Source organism: Nothobranchius furzeri, chromosome 11 (assembly GCF_043380555.1).
Source record: "Nothobranchius furzeri strain GRZ-AD chromosome 11, NfurGRZ-RIMD1, whole genome shotgun sequence".
In the NCBI taxonomy this organism is placed as follows: Eukaryota; Metazoa; Chordata; class Actinopteri; order Cyprinodontiformes; family Nothobranchiidae; genus Nothobranchius; species Nothobranchius furzeri.
This window is the reverse complement of record NC_091751.1, coordinates 72,048,343-72,075,164: the sequence shown is the minus strand read 5'-3', so window position 1 is coordinate 72,075,164 and position 26,822 is coordinate 72,048,343. Positions and strand designations below refer to the sequence as shown.

The 26,822-nt window shown below is 43.5% G+C and overlaps 1 protein-coding gene across 2 annotated transcripts in view; it reads right to left on the bottom strand.

Annotated features, from left to right (window-relative positions):
• The window catches only part of LOC107395657 (dipeptidyl peptidase 9), a 52,617-nt gene that overhangs the window by 3,861 nt on the left and 21,934 nt on the right, over positions 1-26,822 (bottom strand). Inside the window, exons 5-15 of one of the 2 annotated variants that reach the window (XM_070541834.1) lie at positions 21,753-21,926; positions 15,838-16,009; positions 15,615-15,725; positions 15,390-15,518; positions 15,255-15,316; positions 15,033-15,133; positions 14,780-14,957; positions 9,769-9,928; positions 9,609-9,688; positions 9,034-9,186; positions 6,778-6,913 (exon numbers count right to left, since the gene is read on the bottom strand). In XM_070541834.1, coding sequence (XP_070397935.1) covers positions 6,778-6,913; positions 9,034-9,186; positions 9,609-9,688; positions 9,769-9,928; positions 14,780-14,957; positions 15,033-15,133; positions 15,255-15,316; positions 15,390-15,518; positions 15,615-15,725; positions 15,838-16,009; positions 21,753-21,926 — 1,456 coding nt within the window. The remainder of the gene's footprint in view (positions 1-6,777; positions 6,914-9,033; positions 9,187-9,608; positions 9,689-9,768; positions 9,929-14,779; positions 14,958-15,032; positions 15,134-15,254; positions 15,317-15,389; positions 15,519-15,614; positions 15,726-15,837; positions 16,010-21,752; positions 21,927-26,822) is intronic. The other variant, XM_070541833.1, reaches the window with a different exon arrangement.

Genomic DNA, 26,822 nt, shown 5'->3' with positions numbered 1-26,822 from the left:
GCGGAGGCAAAATCCCGGGTGTGGGAGGAGATTGGTGAGACCATGGAGCAAGACTTCCGTATGGCTTCAAGGAGGTTCTGGTCCACCATCCAGCGCCTCTGGAGGGGAAAGCAGTGCGCTACCAACACCGTTTACAGTGGTGATGGTGTGTTCCTGACCTCTACATGGATCGCTGGGCACAGTACACAGACCTTCTCAATCCCACCGGCACGTCTTCATGTCAGGAAGCAGAGCCTGGGGACTTTGGGTTGGGCTCTCCAATCTCTGGTGTTGAGGAGGTCAAAAAGCTCGTCGGTGGCAAGGCTCCAGGGGGGGAGGAGATCCGCCCAGAGTTCCTTAAGGCTCTGGATGTTGTGGGTTGGGTTGGCTGATGCAGCTCTGCAGTACCGCGTGGACATCAGGGGCAGATCCACTGGACGGGCAGACCAGGGTGGTGGTCCCCCCCGTTTAACCTCTTGAACCGGATGGACTCGGTACCGAGTCCGGAATTACTTCTGGTTTCAAAGTTGTTACAAAACCATGCTTAATGTTCACCAATATATGCAAAGTGACACGTGCATAACGAGAGGAAGCTAGTCTAAACAACGTAGACAACGTTTTGTACCCCAGCAACACCCAACTCACACATCGGGCTTTTAAATCACCCACAAGTACCAAACGCTGCCTTCTCGTGGTTGTGAGGAGATGCTCTCTGTGTTCGGTTACAGACGGACGTGCATGCACCCACACACAGTGTGTCCATCTGGACTCAGAGTGAGAAGAACATCTTTCTAAGTTCATGATGCCACTGGAGGCCGTTAGAAATGTGTGTAACCCATTAAAAGGAGAGTCACTAATGAAACCAAAAGCCGGAACACAGGAGAAGACACCTGCCCACAGACAGGTGAGGCTTTTGCTCTCCATCAGGTCAACTCCTTATAGAGTAGGCCTAACAAGTCTCTCAGCAGACCTTCAAATCCTCCCCATCAGGGCTGGCTTTCACACACAGAAGCTGCATAATTATTCACAATTACCCCGGAGGTGGAGCCTGACGTCTGTGTAATGAGGGTACACCGAAGAGTTCGGGGCCAGAGGAGAAGACGGATCATCTTTGATCACTCCTGGTGGCCCCGCCGGCTCGTCTGGGTCCCTCTGCTGACTTCTCTACAAGATTAAAAGATCTGAACCACATTCGGGCCAGAACATCTCATGTAAGGAGTGTGAGTGTATTTTCCTCATTTCTTTTGCAGCATGTCACAAAACCTGTGGTGATCCACCAGAAACATGCAAAAGAACCCCGTTTGGTTGTAGGACGTCCTGGAGCAGGAATCTAAAACCTCCTTTAACTCTGGGAATCTTAAACCCCAGGAAAAGTCCGGACCGACGGATCTAGTCCTCAGTTGGCTTTCCAAGAGTTCATTGAGGGAATTTTCTTTGTTCTGCTCCGTCAGCCATCACAGGCAGAGCTGAGGATTAAAGGTGTGGACTGTAAGCACGGCAGCGTTGCTTTAAAACATTAACGATGGTTTAGAACAATGTTTAAAATATAGAATTAGGATTAAACAAAGTGACTTCAAACTTTACAAAAGATCATTTAAAATAAGTATTTAGTGTTTGTGTGATTAAATGAAATCACAACCCTGATAACAAGGTGAAAGGTTGGTTTCGGTAGAAGACCTCCAGGAGGCCGGCCCTTCAGAGGGATTTAAGGAGGGCCAGACCCACAACCCAAAAGATAGGTGTGGCAAGCTTGTGGCTTCATATTCAAAATGACTTGGGGCTGTAATTGCTGCCAAAGGTGCATCAACAAAGTACTGAGTAAAGGCTGTGAATACGTATGTTCATGTGATTTCTTAAGTTTTTTATTTTTAATAAATTTGCAACAACTTCAGACACTTTTTTCACATCATCATTATGGGGTGTTGTGTGTTGACTTGTGTGTGTTGTGTGCTATGTGGGGCTGTAACATAAACAAAAACATGGAATAAGTGAAGCGCTATGAATACTGTCCTGATGCACTATATTTTCATCAGAAGGTCCTTGGGTTCTTGCTAATCAGAGCATAGTCTCTGGAGTAGTACCAGGTAGGGATCAAAGGAACAGCGCTAGGCTGGTTTAAATCCTACCTGTCTGACAGATTTCATTTTGTAAATGTACTTGACAAATCGTCTTCATACTCCAGGGTTACTTGTGGAGTACCACAGGGTTCAGTGCTTGGACCAATTCTTTTTACTATATATATGCTCCCAATTGGTAAAATCATTAGACAGCATGGGATAAACTTCCACTGTTATGCTGACGATACTCAGTTATATTTATCCATTAACCCTGATGAACCTAATCGGTTAGTTTAGATTACAGGCTTGTCTTGAGGACATAAAAAATTGGATGACTCTAAATTTGTTGCTTTTAAATCAAGACAAGACTGAAGTTCTCACTTCTGACCGGCAATTCAGAAAAGGAAATTGCTTAGCCAATCACCTGACCTGAATGGCATTACATTGATCTCTGGGTAACATCCAGAAAGGGTCCATTTTCACCTACACATTGACCTACATAGTGACCAGTCATCTACAGGTATAATTCCATTTTCTAAGTGGATTTTATGTTCTATCTTCTACAACCCAGGAGACACTGCTGTGCTTGTTGACATGAAGACAAGATTGTCAGCCTATTTTTCCAAACAAAGCTTTCTTCTGATAAGACTGCTGGATTCCACACTCTGAAAAGTGAATTTTTACAACTCATAAGTTAAATAATCATAAATAATCATATGGTTGAATAAGCCAGATGTTATATGAATAATACTAATAATGTTTGAATAATCTGTGCCTAATTCAGTGAAGTTGAAATGAATATTATTATTATAATGATACATTTATATGATATGATCAGTACTGTTTGATTTAACAAGTGAATCATTATCTACACTCATACACAATGTTCATTAGATGCAAATTCAGGTTAAGGCCATCTCATATAAAGTAAAGATCCTTTATCTACAGAACAAGAACATCTTGTATCTGGAAGGTGTGGTTTTCTGAGGGATGTTTGGCAACGCCGACAAACATGTCAAAATCTGATTTGCAAAAATGATAAACTAGATTATTAAAACTAGAGTGACTGCCCAAGTTACTCAGTTTCCAGCTGACACTCCGAAGTGGCCAATTGGGAACCAGCCTCTTTTGAAACATCTCTTTGACATCCAGTCAAAACCTGTTTGCACGCTGTAAGCTGACACAGCCTCACGACTCCTCAAGAGTCCACCTGTACGTTGTGACCTGGAGACATCTCTGGACTGACCTGGTCGCACTGCGGTTAATCTACGAACTTCGATGTCTTGGGGTCACCTGAACACCCCCCCCCCCACCCCCCCCCGACATCTCGGATCCAAAAGAGGGTCTCCATCAGGATACGTAGAAACAACAAGATTGCGTCTGATGCTGATCTATAAATAATCAACTCTCTAGTTTATAGCAGACAGCAAATTCTTTTACACCCAGAACTCTCAGTTTCTTCCACATACAAAGGTTCTGATAGACATCACATTCCATCACATCTCATTATTAATAGCTTGTAATGTATTATAATTAGTCAAGAAAATAAAGTTTATTTTTAATTATATACTTGACTCTGTCTGAATTAATACGAAGTGTGTTTATGGTCCCTGAATAAGCAAAGAATCCTGAATTCTTCTGGTTAAACATGCAAAGATCAATCAGGTTGATATTTCATGTTTATATAGAATCATCAGTTCTTATTGGTCATAACTAAAACCTCAAATTCTCTACATCTGAGAACAAAGTAAGGAACCTTGGTGTTATCTTCGACCAGGACATGATTAGAAGCATCCTTTCCAGGAGTGATGCTGAAAAACTAGTTCATGCATTTATTACATCAAGACTGGATTACTGTAATCCATTACTCTCAGGAAGTCCACAGAATGTAGTTAAAAGTCTTCAGCTTGTCCAAAATGCTGCAGCTAGAGTTCTGATGAGAATTAAAAAGAGAGATCATATCTCTCCTGTCTTAGCTTCCCTACATTGGCTACCTGTTAAATTCAGAATAGATTTTAAGATCCTCCTTCTCACATATAAAGCTCTTAATAATCAAGCTCCATCATACATCAGTGATCTGATTGTTCCATATGTTCCTAACCGAGCACTTCGCTCTCAGACTGCAGGTCTACTGGTGGTTCCCAGAATATCTAAAATTAGGATGGGAGGCAGATCTTTTAGTTATCAGGCTCCTTTCCTGTGGAACCAGCTCCCAGCTTTAGTCCGTGAGGCAGACACCTTGTCTACTTTTAAGAATAGGCTTAAAACATTTTTATTTGATAGGGCCTATGGTTAAAATCTGATGTTAGCCTAAATCTGGACAAGTGGGGGAGTAGAGGGAGGTGGAGTGTACAGTCGGTAAAGACGGCTCTCCCTTGCCCTGCCTCCAACATGCCTCCATCTAAATAGGATAGATTATCCAGAGTTATCTCTGTAGTTATGCTGCTATAGGCTTAGACTGCTGGAGGATGCACTGACCACTTTCCACACTCTACTGCTTTCTTCTACAGTCTGCTCTTTAACTGTATTATTTTCTGTTATTTCAGCTGTTAACTTTATTTTCTCTCTAAATGTTTTTCTCCCCAGAAGAAGCTACAACGATGTTCTGCTGAGCTGTGGTGGCTTCATGGAGGGGGCCATCGTCTAGCACACTGCTGCTAACCACTTAAACATTCTCCCTCTCCTGATAATAACTTTTTACTTTCCTTGACGTTGGATGTGCTACTACTAGTTTATCCGTTTAATTATAGATCCACTAGGATAAATACAATAAAGTTGATCTCTCACCAAATAGAATATTTACTAAGACATCACAATATAACTGTACACATTACTAGTCGTGTGTGTGTGTGTGTGCGTGTGTGTGCGTGTGCGTGTGTGTGTGTGTGTGTGTGTGTGCGTGCGTGCGTGTGTGTGTGTGTGTGTGTGTGTGTGTGTGTGTCTGCTCTGTCTTCTCCATCCCCAGTGAGTCGTGGAGGATGGCTGCTTATACTGAGCCTGGATTCTCTGGAGGTTTCTTCCTGTTAAAAGGGAGTTTTTCTCTCCACTGTTGCTGCATGCTTGCTTGGTATGAGGATTGCTGTATAGTCACTGACACTAGTCAGTGACTCGATGCGACCTGCTGGGTTCCTTATATAGGAAACGTGTTACTGATTGGCTTAATGACCTGACCTGTACTGTAATGTTTACTGTGTGCAGGTCCTTGAGGCGACCCTTGTCGTGACTTGGCGCTATATAGATAAACTTGAATTGAATTGTATTCAATGGGGATCTTCAGTTGGTGCAGAATGCTGCTGCACGGCTGCTCACTGGGACAAAAATGTGGAGCATGTTACTCCTGTCCTGGCCTCACTGCACTGGCTGCCTGTTTGTGTTAGAATCCAGTACAAGGTGCTTTTATGGGCTTTTAAATCTTTCCATGGCCTTGCTCCAGACGACCTCTCTGAGCTACTGGTTTTTTACCCCCCTGCCCGGTCTCAGAGGTCGGCTGATAGGAAGCTCCTGGAAGTCCCAAAAACAAGACGTAAGCTCAGAGGTGACAGGGCTTTCTCTGTAGCGGCCCCTAGGCTCTGGAATGCCTTTGAGCATTAGGTCGGCCTCTTCACCGTCTGGTTTTCAATCTCTTTTGAAAAACTATTTAAATAACTTGGTTTTTAATTCAGCATGAGTCTTTTTAGGGTTTTTAGTGTTAGTTCTTAAGCTTTAGTCTTTAAGCTGTGTTATGTTGTCTATTGCTTTTAATGTTTTAATTTCTGTGAAGCACTTTGGTTGGTTTTATGCTGTTGTAAGGTGCTATATCAATAAAGCTGCCTTGCCTTACAACGTAATGATTTTTTTTCATGTGACTTTACAGTGAATAGGGATGAAATGGATGAAGAGTATCAACCACCATCATCTGGACAGGCATACGGCGCTCAGCCAAGGAAAAGAAAAGCCCCAAGCTCATCTTTCCTACTTAAGCGGAAACCTCAAATGTGTTTGTGGAGAGTGAGTGATTTTTACATTTTCATGGACATCCTGATTTTTTATGTATGATAATTGTTATTGATGTTTGTTCAATTTTCTCTGTTGTTCTAAAATTCTATTTTACATTTTGTTGTCAATAAATTAGCTCCATTCGGAGTCTAATTAATTCCTCTGTATATTTTATCCTATTTTGAATGGGTTTGAATGGGAATATGTTGGGTGGATTTTTTTTTTAACTCTCAAAAACATAATTTTTTTTAGATGGAAATACTTTCTAAGATAAGATCAAAATGAGGGAAAAAAGAACCTAAGAAAAATACCTCTAAACACCTGCAAAAGATTCCTGAGGCTTTTAAAAACTCCCGGCCTGGTTCATTACTCAAAACCGCAATCATGGGTAAGAGTGCCGACTTGACTGCTGTCCAGAAGGCCATCATTGACACCCTCAAGCAAGAGGGTCAGACACAGAAAGACATTTCTGAACAAATCGGCTGTTCCCAGAGTGCTGCTTCTCTTCCTTTTGTGAGAGACTACATCTGTAGTGTAATTATCTATAGATGATCTATACATGAAACCAGCAGTGGGTCTCCAAGGAGATCTCTGCACCTTAACAAGACAGGCGCAGACGTCCCTTCCTTCTGATCATAAACAGTACTCATGCTGTGAACGTTGCTGGAGATTAAACCGGACTCACGGGTATGACCCAGAACTGATGGTAAAAACACATTTCACCACAAAGACTTTCACACCATCACAACAACACCTCAATCTTTACCTGGTGACTCCATCAGGCTGGCCCAGAACTCTGGAACTATGTGTAGTGGATCTTCTTCTGAACAGGTGAGTTTGTAAAGGTGAACACATGGAGGTGTGCTCACGTTACTGTAGTGGCTCACAAAGACGTCAAAGTTCTGCAGACACAGAGAGAGAGAATTGGGGTTTCCTGGTCCAGGTTCAGTGTTAATAATAAACAGGTCTTTGATGCTAGAAAAGTCATACCAGGTGTGTCCACTTAAAGGTGCAATTTGTAAGAATGACATCCTGTGGTCAAACGTGGTTACTGCAGTCCAATTTTTAAGCAAAAACATTACTCTCACGTTTTATGGCTGTTGTCAGTTACGGATCAGCTCCAGAAGGTTCTAGATGACAAGCAGTCACAGGGAGCCTAAGTCTCGCCCATCTACTTCCGGACCATGGGTCCCCAGAAGAACGAAAAAATGAACGCAAGTCAACGGGGCTAAAAAAGCAATTTTCTAATTCCCCTTGTGATGTACCTTGGAGTTCACATACGATGTCCGTGAGTTTTAAAGACACATTTTGATACCAAGAACGCGCTTATTTTCTTACAGGGGGAAACACTATTTTAGGTTTTCAGTAAAAATAAGTCCAGGACTACAAACGCGCATCACGAAGGTGATGCCATCGAACCAGACATGGAGAAAACTGAGGGGAAAGGGCTGTAAGTTCACCAAGCTATCCACAGGAGGAAAGAACCACCATTAATGTGGTCATGTGGTGAGTAGCAGCTACATTGGGGGGGGGGGTCATGTGGTGACGTCACATATGCGACGTGCCGTGGTCTAGTTTGTAGTCATGCTAATTACAAATGTTTACAAGCTGATAAATCTCAAAGTACATGACTGGTGTGGTCGTAACACCCATCATTAGTTTTCATTTAAATTGCAGTGCAGCATGTGTGTGACCCAGGGCGTAAGGCGAAGCGAGGTAGAAAACAGCTCTTTTAGCCCCGTTAACTCGCGTGAGCCGCCTGGAAAGGGAGGAGACTTAGGCTACGTCCACACTGCAGGCCGTGATGCTCGATTCCGATTTTTTGAGTGAATCAGATTACTTCGTGCGGCCGTTCACACTGTGACTGAAATGCGACATCAAACTCTCCAGTGTGAACGCTCCGTGGCACCAAAGTGACCTGCATGTGCAGAAGACAAGAAGTCACACTCAGTGGGGAAAGCAGGAGAAGAAGAGTTGTGACGTAATCCTGATCCTGTGGATGAACTATCAGCTGTTCATTCTTCCATTTTGGGCTGGAAACTGTTTTAAAAACTGTAAACTATTTTACTCCTTGTTCCCGCCGCCTCCCCAAATTATTATACACTGAAAATGTTCCAATGTTAATTCATTCACAGAGACCCCCCCTCCCTTCCCTCACGGAGGCCGGTGAGACGCTTCGCTCCAGCAGCACCTCCAGCTCCTGTTCTCATGCTCTCCTGTATTTTAATTCCTAAAGCTAAAACAGGAAGTCCAGACAGACTCCTGAACCCTTCTGTCCGAGGTTCTCCTCAGGAACGTCCACACACCACGCTCACCTCCGCTGACTCAATGACGTAGGAGACGGAGTTAATGCGACATGACCGTTCAGACTGCAGTCGCCTTCAAAAACTTCAGATTCGTGTCAGAATCAGTACCAAACATAAAAGTGACACTGATCGGATTTGAAAACAACGGATCTGTGCTGTTCAGACTGTCGTAAAAAAATCAGATATGGGTCAGATTGTCATGATTCATCTAGTTGTAGTTTTAGTGCAGTTTGGAGCATGGAAAAGGTTTGTATGGTCTTGCAGCCTAGGCTCTGCACTTTTGAGATTTATTCATATTTAGGGCATAAATTGAGATGCTAAACGTTCTGGCCCCCAACAGGGGTACGCTCGGGCTCAAAGGGGTAAATGTTTAATACATTTTTTATTTTAATCAACTGCCCCTCGGGATGATTAAATTTTTTAAAATTGAATTGAATCAATGAATTGTAATTAAATAGTTCAATTCTCACCCGTTTTTTGTATGAACAGTTTAACTTCTTTCCAATGTTTTGTTTGTTTACTGTGTCTCCTACTAAAAACAAGAGGTAGTAGCAGCTTGTGACTGAATCAGGTTTCAGAAGGAATGAGCTGCACCGACAGCTCTGTCTGTGTCTTTAATCTCTAGTTCGATCATTTAGCTTTGGTTCGTCAACAGTAGCATCATCTGATAAGGAACCGGAATGGTGATACGTGCACACAGGTATCCGGTCCAGTACCTGACTAACAGAGCAGCTGTGAGAGAATCCAGGTTTGGTTAGTCTGACCACGTCTCCAGGAGATTCATAGCTGACCACATACAGGTGGTGCTCCAAAGGTGTGTCTCTGGTACCTTGGAAATAGACCAGCTTTGTTTCTTCATTGACCCAGATCTGCAGAGGAAATGACATTTGAGAAAAGCACCAGTAGGATGGGATCAGACACTATTATTATTATTAGGATTGACTGATTTGTGTTTGTTGTTAGTCTCACAGTCAACCTGCTGGCTTCATTATCACCTGCAAGTCGCTTTGGACAAAAGCTAAATACATGAACATTTTACTATCATGCTCTGCTGATGAACTACACATATAAATATGTTGCTTGACTAAGTCAACTAACTAGCTCTGTCGACTTGAACATATAACGAAACAAGCCTTTAAGAGCTCTGGAACAACTGTATGTGTTTATGTTTTACAAATGTTATTCTATATTTTCTCATCTCGTTCCATCTTTGTCTTCTCATCTTCTGGACAAAACTCGTTTTCAGGACAATCATTTTGATCAATGATCGTTTCTGACAGTGTGTGTTTACCTTGGACCCATGTCTCGCCAGCACCTCCCATTCCCCACCAGTCAGAGTTAACTCTTCTTTGACTAAACATCTAAAGTTTCCTGCAATACAAGGAGACCAGACTCTAATGAATCTAGACATTAACAATATTGATGTTATCTGGATGGGAGCAGACCCTTACCTTCCATGTGATGGTAGCCTTCAGCCCACTGGTAACAGCCCTGTTGTAACACTGATGTAATTTTATACAAGTGGCGGAAACCTGTTTTGGACTCATTCACCCAGATGAAAGTAAATTCATCTTCTGTGTTTTGAATAAAAGGGTAGAATATATCATGAACCTGCACAGACAGAAACATAAAGTCAGTTAAGAAAGTATACAGCAACTGTTTGCTGATTGTTTTTTAGAGTGAAGCTCTTATTTCCTTATTATTTCTATAAATTTGCAGTGCTCTCTAGTACAAATTAATGTCTTGTGAGTTGTTTTCTGTGCAAAGAAAAACCCTGGTGCTCCTGTTAGGGCTAATCACTATTTGATGACATTCCCTTCCCTAACCAATCACTGAATCAACATTAAATCTTATCTGAAACTGCTGGCTAAGGATAAGCGTAAATACAGTAAGATTGTTATTCACGCTGGCGGTAACGACACCCGGTTACGCCAATCGGAGGTCACTAACATTAATGTTGCTTCGGTGTGTAAGTTTGCCAAAACAATGTCGGACTCCGTAATTTTCTCTGGCCCCCTGCCTGATCGGACCAGTGACGACATGTTTAGCCGCATGCTGTCCTTTAACCGCTGGCTGTCTAGGTGGTGTCCTGAAAACAACGTGGGCTACATTGATAATTGGAAAACTTTTTGGGGAAAACCTGGTCTGATGCGGAGAGACGGCATCCATCCCTCTTTGGATGGAGCAGCTCTTCTTTCTAGGAACGTGGCCAGTTTTATTAGTCCTCCATGACATCCCAGGGTCCAGACCAGGAAGCAGAGTCGTAGTTTAACCCACCCCTCTGCAGCTTCTGTACTGTTACCCACCCACTACCCCATAGAGACAGTGTCCTGCCCACGGCCAAAACCACACAGATTAAATATCAGGCTTAATAAAGCAAATCATGGAAATCTCATAAATATTAGAACAAATTCAACTGAGCAGAAAACTAGAAAAATTAAATGTGGGTTGTTGAACATTAGATCCATTTTTTCTAAGACTTTGTAAGTTAATGACTTGATTTGGTGCTAAATACTGATAAGGACATTGTAGTGGGGGATTTCAACATTCATGTGGACATTGAAAATGATAGCCTCAATGTAGCCTTTAGTAATATCTTAGACTGAATTGGTTTTACTCAAAGAATACACAGCTCCACCCACTCCTGCCATCATACATTGGACCTTGTGCTGACTTATGGCATAGAGTGTGAGGAAATAACAATCGTTCCACATAATCCAGTCCTCTCGGACCACTTTCTGATAACCTTTGAGTTTTTTATAACTGAGTTCTCGAGACATGAAAGTAAATTTCACTATAGTCGGTCTCTATCTGACAACGCTGTTGCATCTTTTAAATCAACTGTTCCATCTTTACTGCCCTCAGCATCTCAGAGGAATGTAGTAGAGGGCAATATTTTCAGTTCTAGCCCCTCACAAATTGAGTTCATAGTTTTGTAAGTGGTTACTTTTAATAAACTGCCAATAGAATATAAAGGTATACAATAAAATGTAATATCCCATGAAAATATAGATTATCAACGTTACTGAGCCTTTATTATTTGATTGATGATGAAACTAGGTAATTTGGGGATGCCAGGGAAACAAATTTTATAATAATTTGACATGCAGAGGCAAAAATATAGCATTAAAAAATCGATTTATTACTATTTTTCTACTTCTAGGATGATGCAGAACAAATAATTATAAAAGATGAGTTAAGGTAGTAGTTTGGTGGCAGGAGAATCTCATCTCTGCTTTATTTGGATGATGTGATCCTCCTAGCTTCATCAGGGTCTGACCTACAGCTCTTCCTGTGGATGTTCGCAGCAGAGTGTGAAGCGGCTGGGCTGAAGATCAGCACCTCCAGGTCTGAGACCATGGTTCTCGACCGGAAAAGGGCGGCTTGCCGACTCCAGGTCGGGAGAGAGGTTCTGCCTCAAGTGGAGGAGTTCCAGTATTTCAGGGTCTTGTTCACGAGTGAGGGAAGGAGGGAGCGGGAGATCGATAGGTGGATTGGGGCCGCGTCTGCAGTGATGCGGACGCTGAACTGGTCTGTTCAGGTGAAGGAGCTGAGCCAGAAAGCAAGGCTCTTGATTTACCGGTCCGTCTACCGCCCAGTCCTCACCTATGGTCATGAGCTTTGGGTACGGACCGAAAGAACAAGATGGTGGATACAAGAAATTAGTTTTCTCTGCAGGGTGGCTGGGCTCACCCTTATGGTTAGGGTGAGGAGCTCGGGCATTCGAGAGAGACTCTGAGTAGAGCTGCTGCTCCTCCATATCGAGATGATTCAGTTGAGGTGGTTTGGGCATCTTGTCAGGATGCCTCCTGGACGCCTCCCCAGGGAGCTGTTTCAGGCATGTCCTGCCAGCAGGAGGCCCCCGGGTCGACCCAGGACACGTTGGCGAAAGTACATCTCTAAACTGGCCCAGGAACGCCTTGGGGTCCTGCCGGAAGAGCTGGTGGAGGTGGCCGGGGAGAGGACGGTCTGGAACTCCCTAGTTGGGATGTGATGAGGCTTCTCAAGGATTCTGCTGGCTACAAAGTCTCCTCAGCATGCAAGTAGTTTAACTTGTAGAGGTCAAAGGCCGTGTTCCTCTGGATCTGCACCAGCTGGTCGGAGATGACCTCTGGGTCTGCTGGCGAGACATTTCATGTCTGAAGAGTCGTTTCTCTGATGGAGTTTTGCAAAGAAAGTCTGACCTTGGAAAGGATGGTTTCTTATGCTTATATATATATATATATATATATATATATATATATATATATATATATATATATATATATATATATATATATATATATATATATATATATGTATATACATATATATATATATATATATATATGTATATACACACATATACACACACATGCATATATACACATATAGGTTCATGTGTAAAATCCCAGTGGTCTGTCAGAAGGGTTAACCGTTGACAGCTGCTCGGGTTACCACACCTTCATGAAATGAACTATTACAGTTCTTATTATGAACATCCTCAAATATTTCTACTTGTTCATTTCTTTATTTTCTGAACTGACTAGTACGAATATTATCTGGACATGGATAAATTATACTATATGCAGAACAGGAATTACAGAGGATTAGGACCGTGTTTGGAGGGAGAGCAGCCGGTTCGTCTGAACCAGCAGACAAGGCCAGGTCCAAGCCTGTTGAAGACCCGTGCAGAACCAGTGAGCAACAGGCCGAGGTACCAGGAGCCTTGTTCAGGGTGTCTGGGTGTTGTTCTGCCCATGCTGACAGAAGTAATCCTCCCATCTTCTAGAGAAGCAGCCGGGCTGAGAGATGAACAATGGACAGAACAAGCTGCTGCTGATGATGATGGCAGAAGCTCTGCTGTCTTCTGAGTCCTCTTGATGTGGCTCTGGAAATATGGTCCAAACAGGACCTTGGAGCTAATGGGACCCTCCAGCATTTCCTTCAGCAGGTGGTCAGGGATGGTGGGCAGAACATGCAGCCAAGTGGTTCGACTGTGGTGGAGACGGCTCGTGGACAGCTAGCCCTTCACGGGTAGCTGCTGAGATGATGGCAGGCAGCTCCTGAAGCAATGCTCAGTTATCTGGGAGCTGCATAGAGGATGATCATGGGAGGCCCGGTGTTGAAGCACATCCATGCATTTGGCTGTCCAAAGGGTCTCAAACACGGATGTGTTAGCAGGAGAGTCTGCATTTTTGGCGTTGTCATCAGCTCGAGCGGAGTTGTTCAACTCCCACCCAACACAAAAGAACTTGACGGCCTTTCAAGAGGGCAGCTGTCGGCAACAAGCAACGCATCTTCAACTGTGGACGTGAAAAATTCTAGCCGACGCAGCTTCTCAGCCAGAAGCAGTGTGCACAAAAAGAGCAGGTGGAGTTGTGGTGAGGCCCTCGTGATGAGGACTGGGGCAGCCTTCACACCTGCTGCGCAGTGTGCCACTCTGACTTTACCCAGTCTGACATCTAGGGCTCAAGGTGGAGAAGCGCTGGGTCGCAGCTATGGAACACGTTTCCTCCGGGCCTGAAGTCACCGACAGACTTCAGGCTTTTCGCTAAATACTGAAGCACAACACCGTGAACACTGAAACATTGAAATTCTATCTGAATATGTAGTATTTATATGTAGTATTTAGGTACTTTTATGTCGTTTTTATGTACTTTATTAGTGTAACTTGTTATTTTAGTTTTGTTAGATATAAATGCCCAACCAGGGGCAAGGGCTGTAAATGAATCTGCATCTGTTGCTTACGGTGACACAGTCCCTGTAAAAACAAAATAAAGACAAACGTATCGCTGGACGTGATGTAAGGTAAGCATTATTACTCTTTAGCTCTCAGAGACAAGCTGCTGAGAAGAAGATGGGAGCAGATCCCGGTCCGGTCTCTCTCCTATACCAAACCAGGCTCCGCCCAGTAGGTGGGCGGGCCTTAAAGTTCTTCAGTTAGGGTCAGGGTTACACCCAGTAGTGATTAGCCTTAAAAGGTGAAGCCTACATGAAATAGATGTCAGAGTGGCTCATCATATGTCAGAAAGAACAAGTATTACATGGTGTCTATAGGAACTTTAAAGAGCAAGTCACCCCCACATCACCTAGTTTTTGCTGAGAAACTATAAAAACGAGTGTCTAGTCGTGCTGTAGACACGTGCTCTCAACTTTAGTTCATCTTACTTCAAACTGGAATATTCTGCCTAAAACTGTCGGTGGCGCGCCCCCTTCAGGTAAAATCTCTACATAACATTTGAATTTAAATCTGCCATCTCTATTGGCTAAGAAGGTCCCCTATGACAATAGCTGGTACCACATGATGTCACAATGCCACTGTGAGCCTGTGTGTATTGGTTAACGGCTCCACCCTCTCAACCTGCCAGGCAACTCCTCCTTGTGGCGCATTTCTCAAACAGGAAATGGGAGTGGAGTTAGCCTCTGGTAGGAGGTGACTTTCTCTTTAAGTAACTAAAGAGACAAAGAAGAATGATTTACGTTTATCCAGACATCAGTGTTCTCCTCGTAGATGATGTATGGATGCGTGCTACTGGGCACAGCCCCCACGCTGTCCTGTCTCAGGACCGGGTCTGCTGTGACAGGGACGAAGAGGGCTGAAGGCAGCAGAACCAACTGAAGTTTCCTCTGACTGCGATCCAACAGCACAGCCCATCCACTAGGAAGACACGCAGCAGTTGAAGGTGTTACCTTAAATCATGAGAACCTTCTAAACAAAAACACACACACTTACAACTTCCCGTCACTCGTCCAGCCCACTCTGGCGATGTATTCTGTTCCAGGAAATAAAGAGCTGAACGGGACCACCAGCTGATTGTCTTGTGTACTTACAATCTACACACACACACACACACACACACACACACACACACACACACACACACACACGCACACGAAATCAAAGGATGAATTTGACGAGCAGCAGGCTAAAGGGTAACGCTAAAGCGAGACCTACTCTTCCTCTTCGGTCTGTCTTGATCTCCAGTAGCTTCAGGGTGGCTCGGGGGTTTTTGCTGCCTGAGAACCAGGACAAAGGAACCGGTTTAAAACAAACACCTGAGATGTGGCCCAGAACCCGGGCAGCACCAACCTGTGCGAGGATATCTGTATGCATCTGCTTTTCTTTCCTCTAGAGCAGGAGAGGGAACATGAATAATTTCTACTTCTGTCTCGTCCACCTCTTCATACAGAAGTAACAACGTCTTAATGCCATCTGCGTCTGAGAGGACAAGAGGGGACACAGCGGACACATCAGTGTGTGCAGATGAAGCACCCAACAGGTTTAATAATCGTCTATAATTTAAAAAGGGCTGACCTTCTGCTACGGAGGGATTCCACCAGTATCCAGTAAAACGGTCAAACTCCTCTTGGATTACGAATGTTGCCACGCCTGCAGACCTGGGATCATCCTTTACATTGTCTAAGCCTACAGAAAACATGTATGCTAGCACACTGGTGATGTCAGCACGCACACTAGCATGACCTAAACCCAACAACCCCATCTGAGTAAAAGGTCAGAGTGAATACAACCGTCCCACCTTTATGACAGTAGGTGAGTCTCCGCTCCTCTCCTGTCCTGATGTTAGCAATCCACAGGTCGTTGTTGTTGACGAAGGCTATGAAATCAGGGTGTCCACAACAGATCTTGGGGTCCATGCGGGTTCCTGAGCACTGGCTCTTGATCTCCACAGGCTTTACAGGAGCAGACTGCTGAAAAGAGCAATCAGTCTCAGTCAGCAGCAGAAGCTCAGAAAACCTTCAGGACCGTTCAGGATTCACACGGATTCTCTAAAACACTCATTTAGTACATTTTCTGCTCTTTTCTTCCTAACCATCCTCAACAATGGAATAACCCTAAACATACTATGTGGAAAGAATAAAGAATTCTGGTTAGAAACAACATTTATGTTTAATAAAGCACTTTGTGAAGGGGACAGCTACAGGGGTCATGCTCCTCGCGCTGTTGTTACAGGACCAGAGCGTTTGCTAAAGGGGATTCGCCGCGGCTCCCTGGGAGGGTAAAGGTCGTTTATAAGATCAGACCGTGGTGGTAATGTGGTGCAATCGCGGCAATTTTATAAAAGATTAGGTGATAGTGGCATACAGGGGGTATGGGGGCGGTCTCTGCGCAGCCGCAGACTTCCGTTTATCTTGGACATAACTTGCTTTTTATTGCGATTGAAGCCGTGATGGTTACGTTTATTTTAACAAGCAGCTCCTGAAGGCGTCTGTCCCCATCGGTCCCTGTGCGGTCTCTGGTGATCTGAGCTTCAGCTCTAACAGAGAGGCTCGTGGAGCGATGCGGCGCTCCAGTCTGCCATCTCAGATGAATTTATTCAAAAAGCAAACCTTTCTGCCCGTCTTTACTTTCATTTTCAATTAATTTGCCAGCCGGAGCTCAGCAATAACTCCCCACGCCATCATGACATCTGCCTCTGTTGCTTCAGGGCGCATACGACAGACCATTACCACAATATTACTACCAAGCGAGATGGAACGAATGCCGCAAAATCTGCGCAACGCCATGCCGGCATGGCGCGTTTATAGACAGTCCATTGCGGTAATATTACGCTGATTTGCCGGCATGGTGTGTCTTGTAAAAGAGGCTTCGGTCTCCATGGAGAGGTGTAGTCCAAAGTCCTGAAGAGTTGGGTTTAGTCAAAGTTTAAGCTAATGGCGCTTTCACATCTGGGCTGCTCTGTACCTGCCCAGGTACTGTCTTATGGATTCACCTCTGGGTAGCCTGTGATGTTTTCAGACCTCCTGCGGCGGTCTGCGTTGGGCTGAGGTGACACGACACACCCGCTGCCGGCTGATTGGCCAGCTCAAATTCATGCCTGACATTAGGGGGAGCCTGTGATTGGTGGATAGAATAAGCCAGTGGGGGCTTCCGGTGTGATTCATAATGATTCTGGATGCTGTGGAGGAAACATCTCCTCTGTTATGGAAATCTTATATAGCACACACACACACACACACACACACACACACACACACACACACACACGATCAGTGCAAAGGAGAGAGGGGTGGTGCCTGAAACGTGCCTTTATCACATAAACGTGGTGAGATCTGTAAAAGACGGTGAGAGAAAAATGACCAGCGCATCAGTACGGTGAAGAGATGACAAGTGAAAGCAGGAGGGCATGCAGAGAGAGAGTGTCTATATAGGGCAAGCCGTTTTAACAGCTAATCAGCAATCAGACCTCTCAGCTTGTATAGCAAGCTGCACATTGAGCTGAACCTTTTGCACCAAGTATTCTACTAAATAAAGAGAGCAAAGCTTTTAGGTTTTTATGTTTTTTCTTTCTGCTGATCGGAAAAACGACCCGATCCATGAAGGAAAACCGTGATACGACCCAGACCGTGAGATTGTTATCAGTCGCACCACTAGAGGCTACAGCAAGCATCTTCAAGATTGTGGATGCTCCGATCAGTCTGAAGTCAACAGTGTGGCAGCACTTTAGCTTCTCCATGTTGACAAATGAAAACGGTGAACAGAAGACCGACAAGACAGTAATCGTAAAAAATTGGAATGGTGAATTTAAAATTGGGAATCAAATGGAATCGTGGCTTGAGTGAATCGTCACATCCCTACAATGTTCTGTGACTCCAAAAGGGGTTTGGGAAGCACAACACGACTGTTACAGCGTCCGGATCTGAACACATTAAGAATCTTTGGAATGTGCTGGATAAGATTACATATCCTGGTCGGACTTCCCTATCATCAAAATGAGATCCAGCCATCCATTTTCACACACTTATCCGGGGTCGGGTTACGGGGGCAGCAGCCTAAGCAGGGCGGCCCAGACTTCCCTCTCCCCAGCCACTTTGGCCAGCTCCTCTGGGAGATCCTAAGGCGTTCCCTGGCCAGGTGAGAGACATTGTCCCTCTGGCGTGTCCTGGGTCTACCTTTAGGTCTCCTCCCGGTTGGACATGCGTACCCCATGTGTTCTGTTAAATTGTAATTACACAAAATGTATTCTATGTGTTAGTTTCAGTGTTTTAAAATGGTGGGTCTGTCTCTTTAAGTTCAAGCTCCTCCCCATTCTCCACTCTCTAAAGTGGATTTTACATCCATCTTCCAACAAGCCAGGAGATTCTGCAGTGGTTGTTGACATTTCAGGAGGAACAAGATGTCCGCCTATGTTCCCAAACCAAGCCTTCTTCTGATAAGACTGCAGGATTACACTCAGACACAATGTTCACTAGAGATGAATTAAAGTTAACGTCACAGCACATACAGACTCTTTATCCACAGAACTAGAACATTCTTGTGTCTGGGAAAGGCGCGTGTTCTGAGGTTTGTTTGTTAACACCTCTTTTGTCCTGATTGGCCGTGTAATCATAACATGGGAATATTAAAACAGAACCACTAGCTGAGAGATCCAGTTAGTCTGAGCAGAGCTCCAGACCGGCCAGCCCGAGCAAAACTCTCTGAACCATCAAAGCTTTCTACAAGCCAAAAGCTGCCTGCAGCAGCACAGAAGCTTGCTCCTTCAGCTATTCAGAAACAGCTGTTCTAGACGCAAACGATTTCATCTAACTGTTGTGACTCGGGAGACGTCCTAGGACTGACTTGGTCGCACCGAGGTTTTCCTACGAGCCGCGTGCATTTGGGGTCACCGACTCCTAGACATCTCGGATTTAAACAGGGTCTCCAGGATCGGGTACGTAGACACAGCATGACTGCGTCTGATGCCGTTTTGATAAGAACCAACTTCATAGTTTGATGCAGACCAAATTCTTTCCACACCCAAACTCCGTTTCTTCTAGCTACAAGGTTCTGATAAACACACACCATTCAGTCACCATCCCATCCACTTACACTCATCCATCACATTCGTCTTGTTTATAGTTGTCATGTTTTAATTTGTTTAGAAAATAAATGTCTTACTTTTTATAAACCTGACTGTCTGAACTGACACGACGTGTGTTTGATCGCTGAAAGAATCCTAAATCTTCTGATTAAACATTCAGGTTGACATCCTATATTTATACAGAATACCACATCTTATTGGTCGTAAGTAAAGGTAACATATTAAGCTTAAAAGCAACAATACTTACCCCTTCTACATCATCATTAGTACCGTATTTTCCGGACTATACGTTTTTTCATGGTCTGGCTGGTCCTGCGACTTATAAACCAAATTATGTAAACCGCGCTGCTGCGGGCCGGCTCCGGTCCAGGGTTCAGCTCCTCCGCCCCGCTGGGAGGGTTTGAAACACCGCCATCACCTGCTGGAGACCGTGGCGGGGTGCTGCGCCATGTTGTTTATTCGGTTATTGTTCCCGGTACTTGTCTTGCAACGTGAAATGCTTGGTCTCAGATTTGGTAAGAAAAATAATAAAATTTCCCCCCAAAATGCAACTTATATATGTTTTTTTCCTCTTTATTATACATTTTATGGCTGGCGCAGCACTCAGCTTCAGCTCAAACTGTACGACTTCCTCGCAGGGCAGATATCACGAGCCATGTGCTCACACTGTACGTCTGGTAGCAACACGTCGGCCCTAAAAATATGCTAAAAATAGCAGTTTTTACTCAACACGTCAGACTTTGTTGTCTTGTTTTGCCTGTTGTCCTTCGGGAGTGCTGCGGAGGACACACAGGGATTTATGGGGGTTGGAAACGAAATAAAGAAAGTAAATCTGTGTTTTGTGATCAGTTTAATTTGACATGAACACGACAAACACGCTTTCTTGAAAATCTCTGTGAGTAAAAAAAACGTGTAGAAACAAAAACGAACAGCGTGTGTTATTAGGGAAATAGCGGGCGAGCGGTGTTGATGCAGGATTGCGCATGCGCCGTGAGCGGTTCTGGTTCTTCTTGGGTCGCAGCGCCGCTTCAACAGTGCGATACCCTCACGAGGGACGAGCAAAATATTAAACACGCCAGAAGTCCGTGCGAGCTCACGACTGCTGATCAGTAGCTGGTCACGTGGTGTTAATCGCCTCTCGTAACCCCCGTACACGACGCTCGGCGCTAAACTCGCCCCGATGTCGTGGATTCTCACACGAGTGGAAAATCGGCTCAAAAAGTGAAAAAGTCGCACAGTGTACGCCCGGCTTTACTCCGGAGCGACTTATACTCCAGAAAATACGGTAGTAGAAGTACAGTATTACATAGATGTTTATGAACTATATTTTGCCTCGGTCTCAAATGATTACAAAGGTGTAGTTTCCCTGAAATACCAAAAAGACCTGGTTTAAATTTAAATACAATTTAGAAAGATCAATAATATTGATCATTCATATTTATGTGGAATAGCACATCTTAGTGATTATCTATTATTTATTACCCATTTACATCACATTACACAGCACTGGTGAAGATGGTTAAAAGGAGGCTCCTTCCTTTCAAACCAAGCAAAGAGATTTTAAAACTTCTAATTCTTAATAAAGTGTTGATTTACCTCCTGGTTGGCTTGCCAGTTTGTAATGCTTTATAAGTGGTTACTTTTAATAAACTGTCAAAAATATAAAGGTATTCAATCAAATGTAATATTCTAAAAAAAATAGGGATAATCAATATTATTAATCCTTTAATATTCAATTGATGATTAAACTAGGTAATCTGGGTACGCCTGGGAACCAACACTTCATTCTAATTTGACACAGATGCAAAAATATAGTTTATAAAAATTAATGTATTACTATATTTCTACTACTAATGATGATGCAGGACAAAGTATTATGATTTAATGTAAGATCAACGGAGACAATGAATAAACCATGGTGAATATGATCTGAGATGTTATTAAACCTGATTAAGTGTTGAAGAAAAATGTGATGTCTGGGTTTATAAAAGAGTCTGGCTGGTTATGAGGTTTAACAAGTTATAAAATGAATAATAAACCACCCAACGCCAGGTGAGAGACTACAATACGTATGGATGTTGATTCATACATTAATGTAAAGCAGTCAAGACATTATTAAATCACTTTAGATAAAACATTCATTGTAGATTTTGTAATTATAATCAATCTGTAAAGAGAAGAAAACATTTTATAAGACAAACATGAGAATTATTTTGTTAAAATACAAAGGCCTCTCTCCTGAAGAGACTTGTGAGTTGCAGGCCAGATGAGGGAGTCAGGACGAGGACATTTAGCATGGCTTCCTCCTGGTTCAAGGTTATAGACCTGTGTATAGTCTGTGTCTTGGGGTGGAAAGCACACAGTTAACGCTTGGCACGCTGATGAAGCAGGCTGTGGACAAATCAATGTGTAGTGACCTCTGATATTAAGGCCTCTCCTATGCTACACAGTGTGTCTCTAGGCATTTAAACACCTCAGGGTCTGGCCAGGCGGGGGCGGGGGACAGCCTGCTGCCCACGGACAAGAGAAGCCTTGTAATCAAAACAAAAACCTGCGACAACTGACAGCATCTTTTCTATGTCTTGTAAAACGACACCACACTGTTAGCTGCAAAGCATTAGTACTGTACTCACGATGAAGCCATTGCTGCCTCCATCCTGACAGTAGAAGAGGCTATTACTAGCTTGGAACAGGAACAGACCGGTCTTAGCATGGTAGTCATAGGAGGTGATTCCAAATGCACCCAAACGTTTCCGCTCCCTGAGTAGCTCCTCTTCTCGTGAGTAGGCCCCTTGGTGAGGCGTGGCCTGTGAAGAACAAGAGGATGGTTAACGCAGCCCTACTTCTACTTGCAGTAATAACGTTATTAGTCAGTTTACATTTTGTTTTGTTTATGGTTTGGAACCAATATTCTCCTGGACCGTTACCACATTCTGGGATTTTGCTGGCTTAGTTCAATGGTTCCCAAACTTTTTCCTTGAGGACCTCCTTTCAAGACAAGCCATGAACACTCCCATCCCCCAACCGCAAACTTGTACACACATGTATACATGGCTGAAAATGGATGGTTGGATTGAAATTTCCATCTGCAGCTGTTGCTCTTATTAGTAACGCTCAAGTGTGTTGCATATTCTCTTCCGGTCTGTCTTCCTGTGGGTACGGTGGGGTAGGTGCACACCGCTGACCTCTAATAACCCCAGAACCGCTATGAGAAAATGAAAAACATAAAAAGTTATTAAATGATTTAGGAAAGTAGGATATAACGTTATTTCTGTTTTTACATTTTTCACTACTAATTATAATTTTGTGTTGTCATCACATTTATCTTGTATTTTATTTAAAAATCTTCATCTTTAATCATTTTTAGAGGATTTTGTGTTGCACAAAATATACTTTAGAAGTACTTGTTCTGCTGATATCCATATGAGAATATTCCCAAAAAGTCATTTTGACAAAAATAAATAAAAGAAAATAATAATTTGTGATATAGATATTTTATCAGACACTCAAAAGGGTCATAAGCACCACATACTAGCTGTTTACAGAGGAACGAGTCTCTGAAAATAGCAGCTGCACCACCACGCCTGTCAGAGCGAAGCACGTTTAGAGAAGGGAAATTTAGGGGTGTTGATTCTATGAGAACTAGAGCACAGCTAGCCAAATTTCAGATAAAAACATGAAATCGAGATTGTGAGAAAAGATAAGATCATTTACTAAAAATGACGTATTGCAAAGAGATCTAACATTTAATAAAGCAGCCTTCATGGAGCTGATGGGAGGAACCTTCGTGGAACGAGCCTGATAAGGAAGTGTTTGCAGGTTTCTGGGATTATGTGAGCAAACAGGCACTTCCTGTACTTTCTTATAACAGAGATGGGGAATACTAACATTTCATCAGGTCCACATTTTCCCTGGAAATAGTCATGAGTGACATCTTTACTGAAATTTTGACCCACTAAATCTCAAACAGTGATCAAAAGCTCTTCAGAGAAACTGGAGTGGGTGGGTGGGGGGTGGGGGGTGGGGGGGGAAGTGGGCTGGGGGGGGGAATTGTGGGGGGTATGGAGGAGGGTGTCTACTAGAGCCCCAATTCCACCAGTACCTGCTTTGACCGACACCACTCTAATCTGTGCGATAAGATTGTGTCTCCATTAGTACCCAGTATCAGCTCTAGCTCAAATTTCAGAACCGTTCACCGAGGAGTTCTTCTCGCTCAGTGTAGGTACCATGATGCACATTCAAAAGGCTGTCGATCACTGATTGGCTAGGGGGCGGAGTCACTGGCCGTCTCACTCAGGTCCAGCAGCTACCGGCGAACACGCAGACAATGTGGTAACAAATAAAAATAAAAATAAAGCCCTATTGCTGATAAAGGACCACGACGGAAGGAGCAGGTCAGAATGACTGAAACGGAGTAGTTTGAGCAACTGGAGGTGATTTGGGACACGGAGCCGCAGCAGCAGCATTCTGAGCACATCCTCTGCTGCTTCAGACTCCACAATAGATGATGGTGAGTGTACTAATCCCATCAGTGGTGACCATATTTTTGACCAAACAAAAGGCTGACCCCACTGTGTTCCCCACGAAGCCTAAAGCTAACTAGCATCAATGCTAACAAAGCTATGTTCGCATTTTTTGCTCTTTGCTCTGTGTGTGAGCGTCAGTTGTGGGTTTTTTTGTTCCAGAATATCTTGCGACATGCGAGAAGTATTAAAATACTCAGTATTTATAACAACCAAGCTCCCTGGATTCGCCCCGCTGTCCAAGGCCTGCACCGGCCTGACCTGTAGCAGCGCCGGGAGAACCTCCAGGCTGCGGACCAGAGGTCTCATTCATAAAGCTAGCTTACGCACAAAACGGGGTGGGAAAACTGCGTAAGCAACTTTCCACGCAAACTTTGGGATTTCTAAAAGAAAACGTCGTAGAAAAATAAGCGCAACTTTAAGTTGACTAAGGACCTGGCTTACTCGCATGCTGGACATGGAGAGCACCTGCAGTGCTGCTGCTGAGAAGGATAACATGATGAATTCCTGCAGCATTATCACTTGTACCGCTTCGTTTTCACACAGAACAAGACCCCCCCCCCCCCCAACACACACACACACACACACACACACACACGTTTACACATGATCTTTCTCTATAATATAATATAATATATTACCTTTTCATATTGATTATAGTTGTGTAGAGGTGTGATAGACTTGATCTCCCTTTATAGTAAACACCTAAATAACAGTGTTTATGTTTTACACACACCTGAGGTTCCTCAGGGTTAGATTCTGCCTAGAGCCGACGTCAAAGCTGTTGGGCTGAGTTAGATCATTTTAGTCCTGTTGTTTCATCTGTTTACTTCTCTTTCCCTCCTAGTTTATGCGGCAGACCAATCAGTGCAGGCTTTTATAACATCCCCATATGCGTACGGCGATAATTACACCTGGAGGACATGCTACAGCTGTGACCAGAGGCATGACTGGTGAGTATTCTGCTGCAGAAAAGTCCATCTTTGTGAGGAGAACCTTCATGATGCTGACAGCTGTAAGTTTTCTCTCCAAGGTTGGAAAGTCAGAAAGTTGGTAAACCATAAGAAAATATTAGTAATTAATAATAGGAAAGAGTGAGTTCTACATCATAAGAAATAAACAAAACAACAAGAATAAAATGTTAATGTTTTTATGTACTCATATAGTCCCGGGTGTCACACACGTTTAAGATCAGCCACACGTGTTCCTGCAAACATTGGGAAAGTGAAAAGAAGTTTTGTGTTCATTTTAAACCGTCGTCAAGAAAAAATGAAAGTTTGCTGGTTTACAAACCATGAAAGGTCTTCTCTTTGTTCTTAAAATTTTATCACAGTACATGATGAGATAATCACTTTTACGGATTTCTGAAAAACCATACATAATTTCTAAAAGGGGAAAACTCTGAAAAGCAGCTTAAAGGTGCATTATGGAAGTGTGACAGCCAAAACATGTATAGAAATAATAAATGTCTTCTTCATACATTCTCCTGCAATGCCCTGGTCCTGTAGAATGAGCCCTGGCATTTGCTATCCGTAGCTTTAGCAGCAGAGAGAGAGGCAGTGCCACTTTGTCGCTGTTCCTAACGCCTAGTGACAAAGCTAGCTACATTTCTGAGGACCCTTAGCTACTTTCTGTAGAACTTTCTTCTAGAGATTTCCTGCTAATTAGCAACAAAACAGCCATTTTCACTCCGAACCGTTCTTTGAACGTTGTTTCAGCTGTCATCAAGGATATAAAAGTTACAGATGCTAAGGACGTCACTGGCGCTTTAGCTCATCAAGAAAGATGACGGACTCCCGTGCGGAAGATCTAGATTTGATTCTGGATGTGAACATAGTTTATTTAGAGTTTATTTTTTACATTAATGGTATATTTTTTACAGTAAGATGCCCAAATTTTTATTTGAGACTCGCCGAACGGTATTGAATTCACAGATAAAAAAGATGTGGGTTCAACTTTCATTTTGGAACAATTTTTCAAGCAAGGGAAGGGAATGATCTGAGCATGCAGGAGGACTGACCCATCATAAACCTTTGTCGGCTGTGCTGAAGAGAAAGCTACAGAACCACATTATTTAATTAATTAGCTGCACGTTCTCCTGTCCTCTGGGCCACACACACACACACACACACACACACACACACACACACACACACACGGGACTGTCTCAGCTGTTATTTTCGCTGAGGAGTGTGCACGTACAGCATGCGCACCTCGTGCACGAGCCTACTATTGAAGCTGCCGTTACTCTTTTGGCCTGAGGGGGCGATCACGAGCATAAAAATTCAAAACTCCGTAAAGTCCCTTTAAAGACTATAACTAGATCAGCGTTTTATCATCTGCATCAAATAGCACGAGTCAGGGTCTCATGTCCAGACAAGACCTAGAGAAACTCATTCATGTGTTCATCTACAGCATGCTGGACTACTGCAATGGTCTCCTAACTGGTCTTCTGACAAAAACTGTGAAGCCACTGCAGCTTGTTCAGAACGCTGCTGCTAGAGTCTTAACAAGAACTAAGAGAACGGAGCACATCACTCCTGTTCTTAGATCCCTACACTGGTTACCAGTAAACTACAGAATAGCTTTCAAAGTGCTTCTACTAGTTTATAAATCACTCAATGGCATGGGACCAAAATACATGTCTGATCTTCTTCAGGTTCTAGCAGGGCTCTGAGATCCTTAGGAAGCAGTCAGCTGGTAGAACCGGGTCAGAACCAAACAGGGTGGAGCTGCTTTTAGCTACTATGCTGCTCACAGATGGAATTAGCTTCCTCATGACCTCAGATGTGTCCCAACTCTAGAAACGTTTAAATCAAAATAGAAAACCTTCATGTTTTCATCAGCATTTGAATAAATGTTCTAATGTTGCACGTTCTGCACTGTAACTGCTCACCCTTTAACTTTCTTTTTCATTTATAAATTGTATTTTCAGTCACGTTGATTTTAATGTCCTTGCTAATGGAAAGCACACTGAATTGCCTCTGTGTATGACGTGTTGTAGAAATAAAGCTGCCTTGCCTTGCTACTGATTGGATTCAAGTTGTGTGATGCATAAGAATGGTAACTTGGCGACTCCTAGTGGTGATATGTGGTTAGCACATCTGAAAAAGCTCAGTCGCCAGAAACGCAAGTTGCAGACATAAATGATTAGAATTGTGAGCGATGAGGCTATTTTTA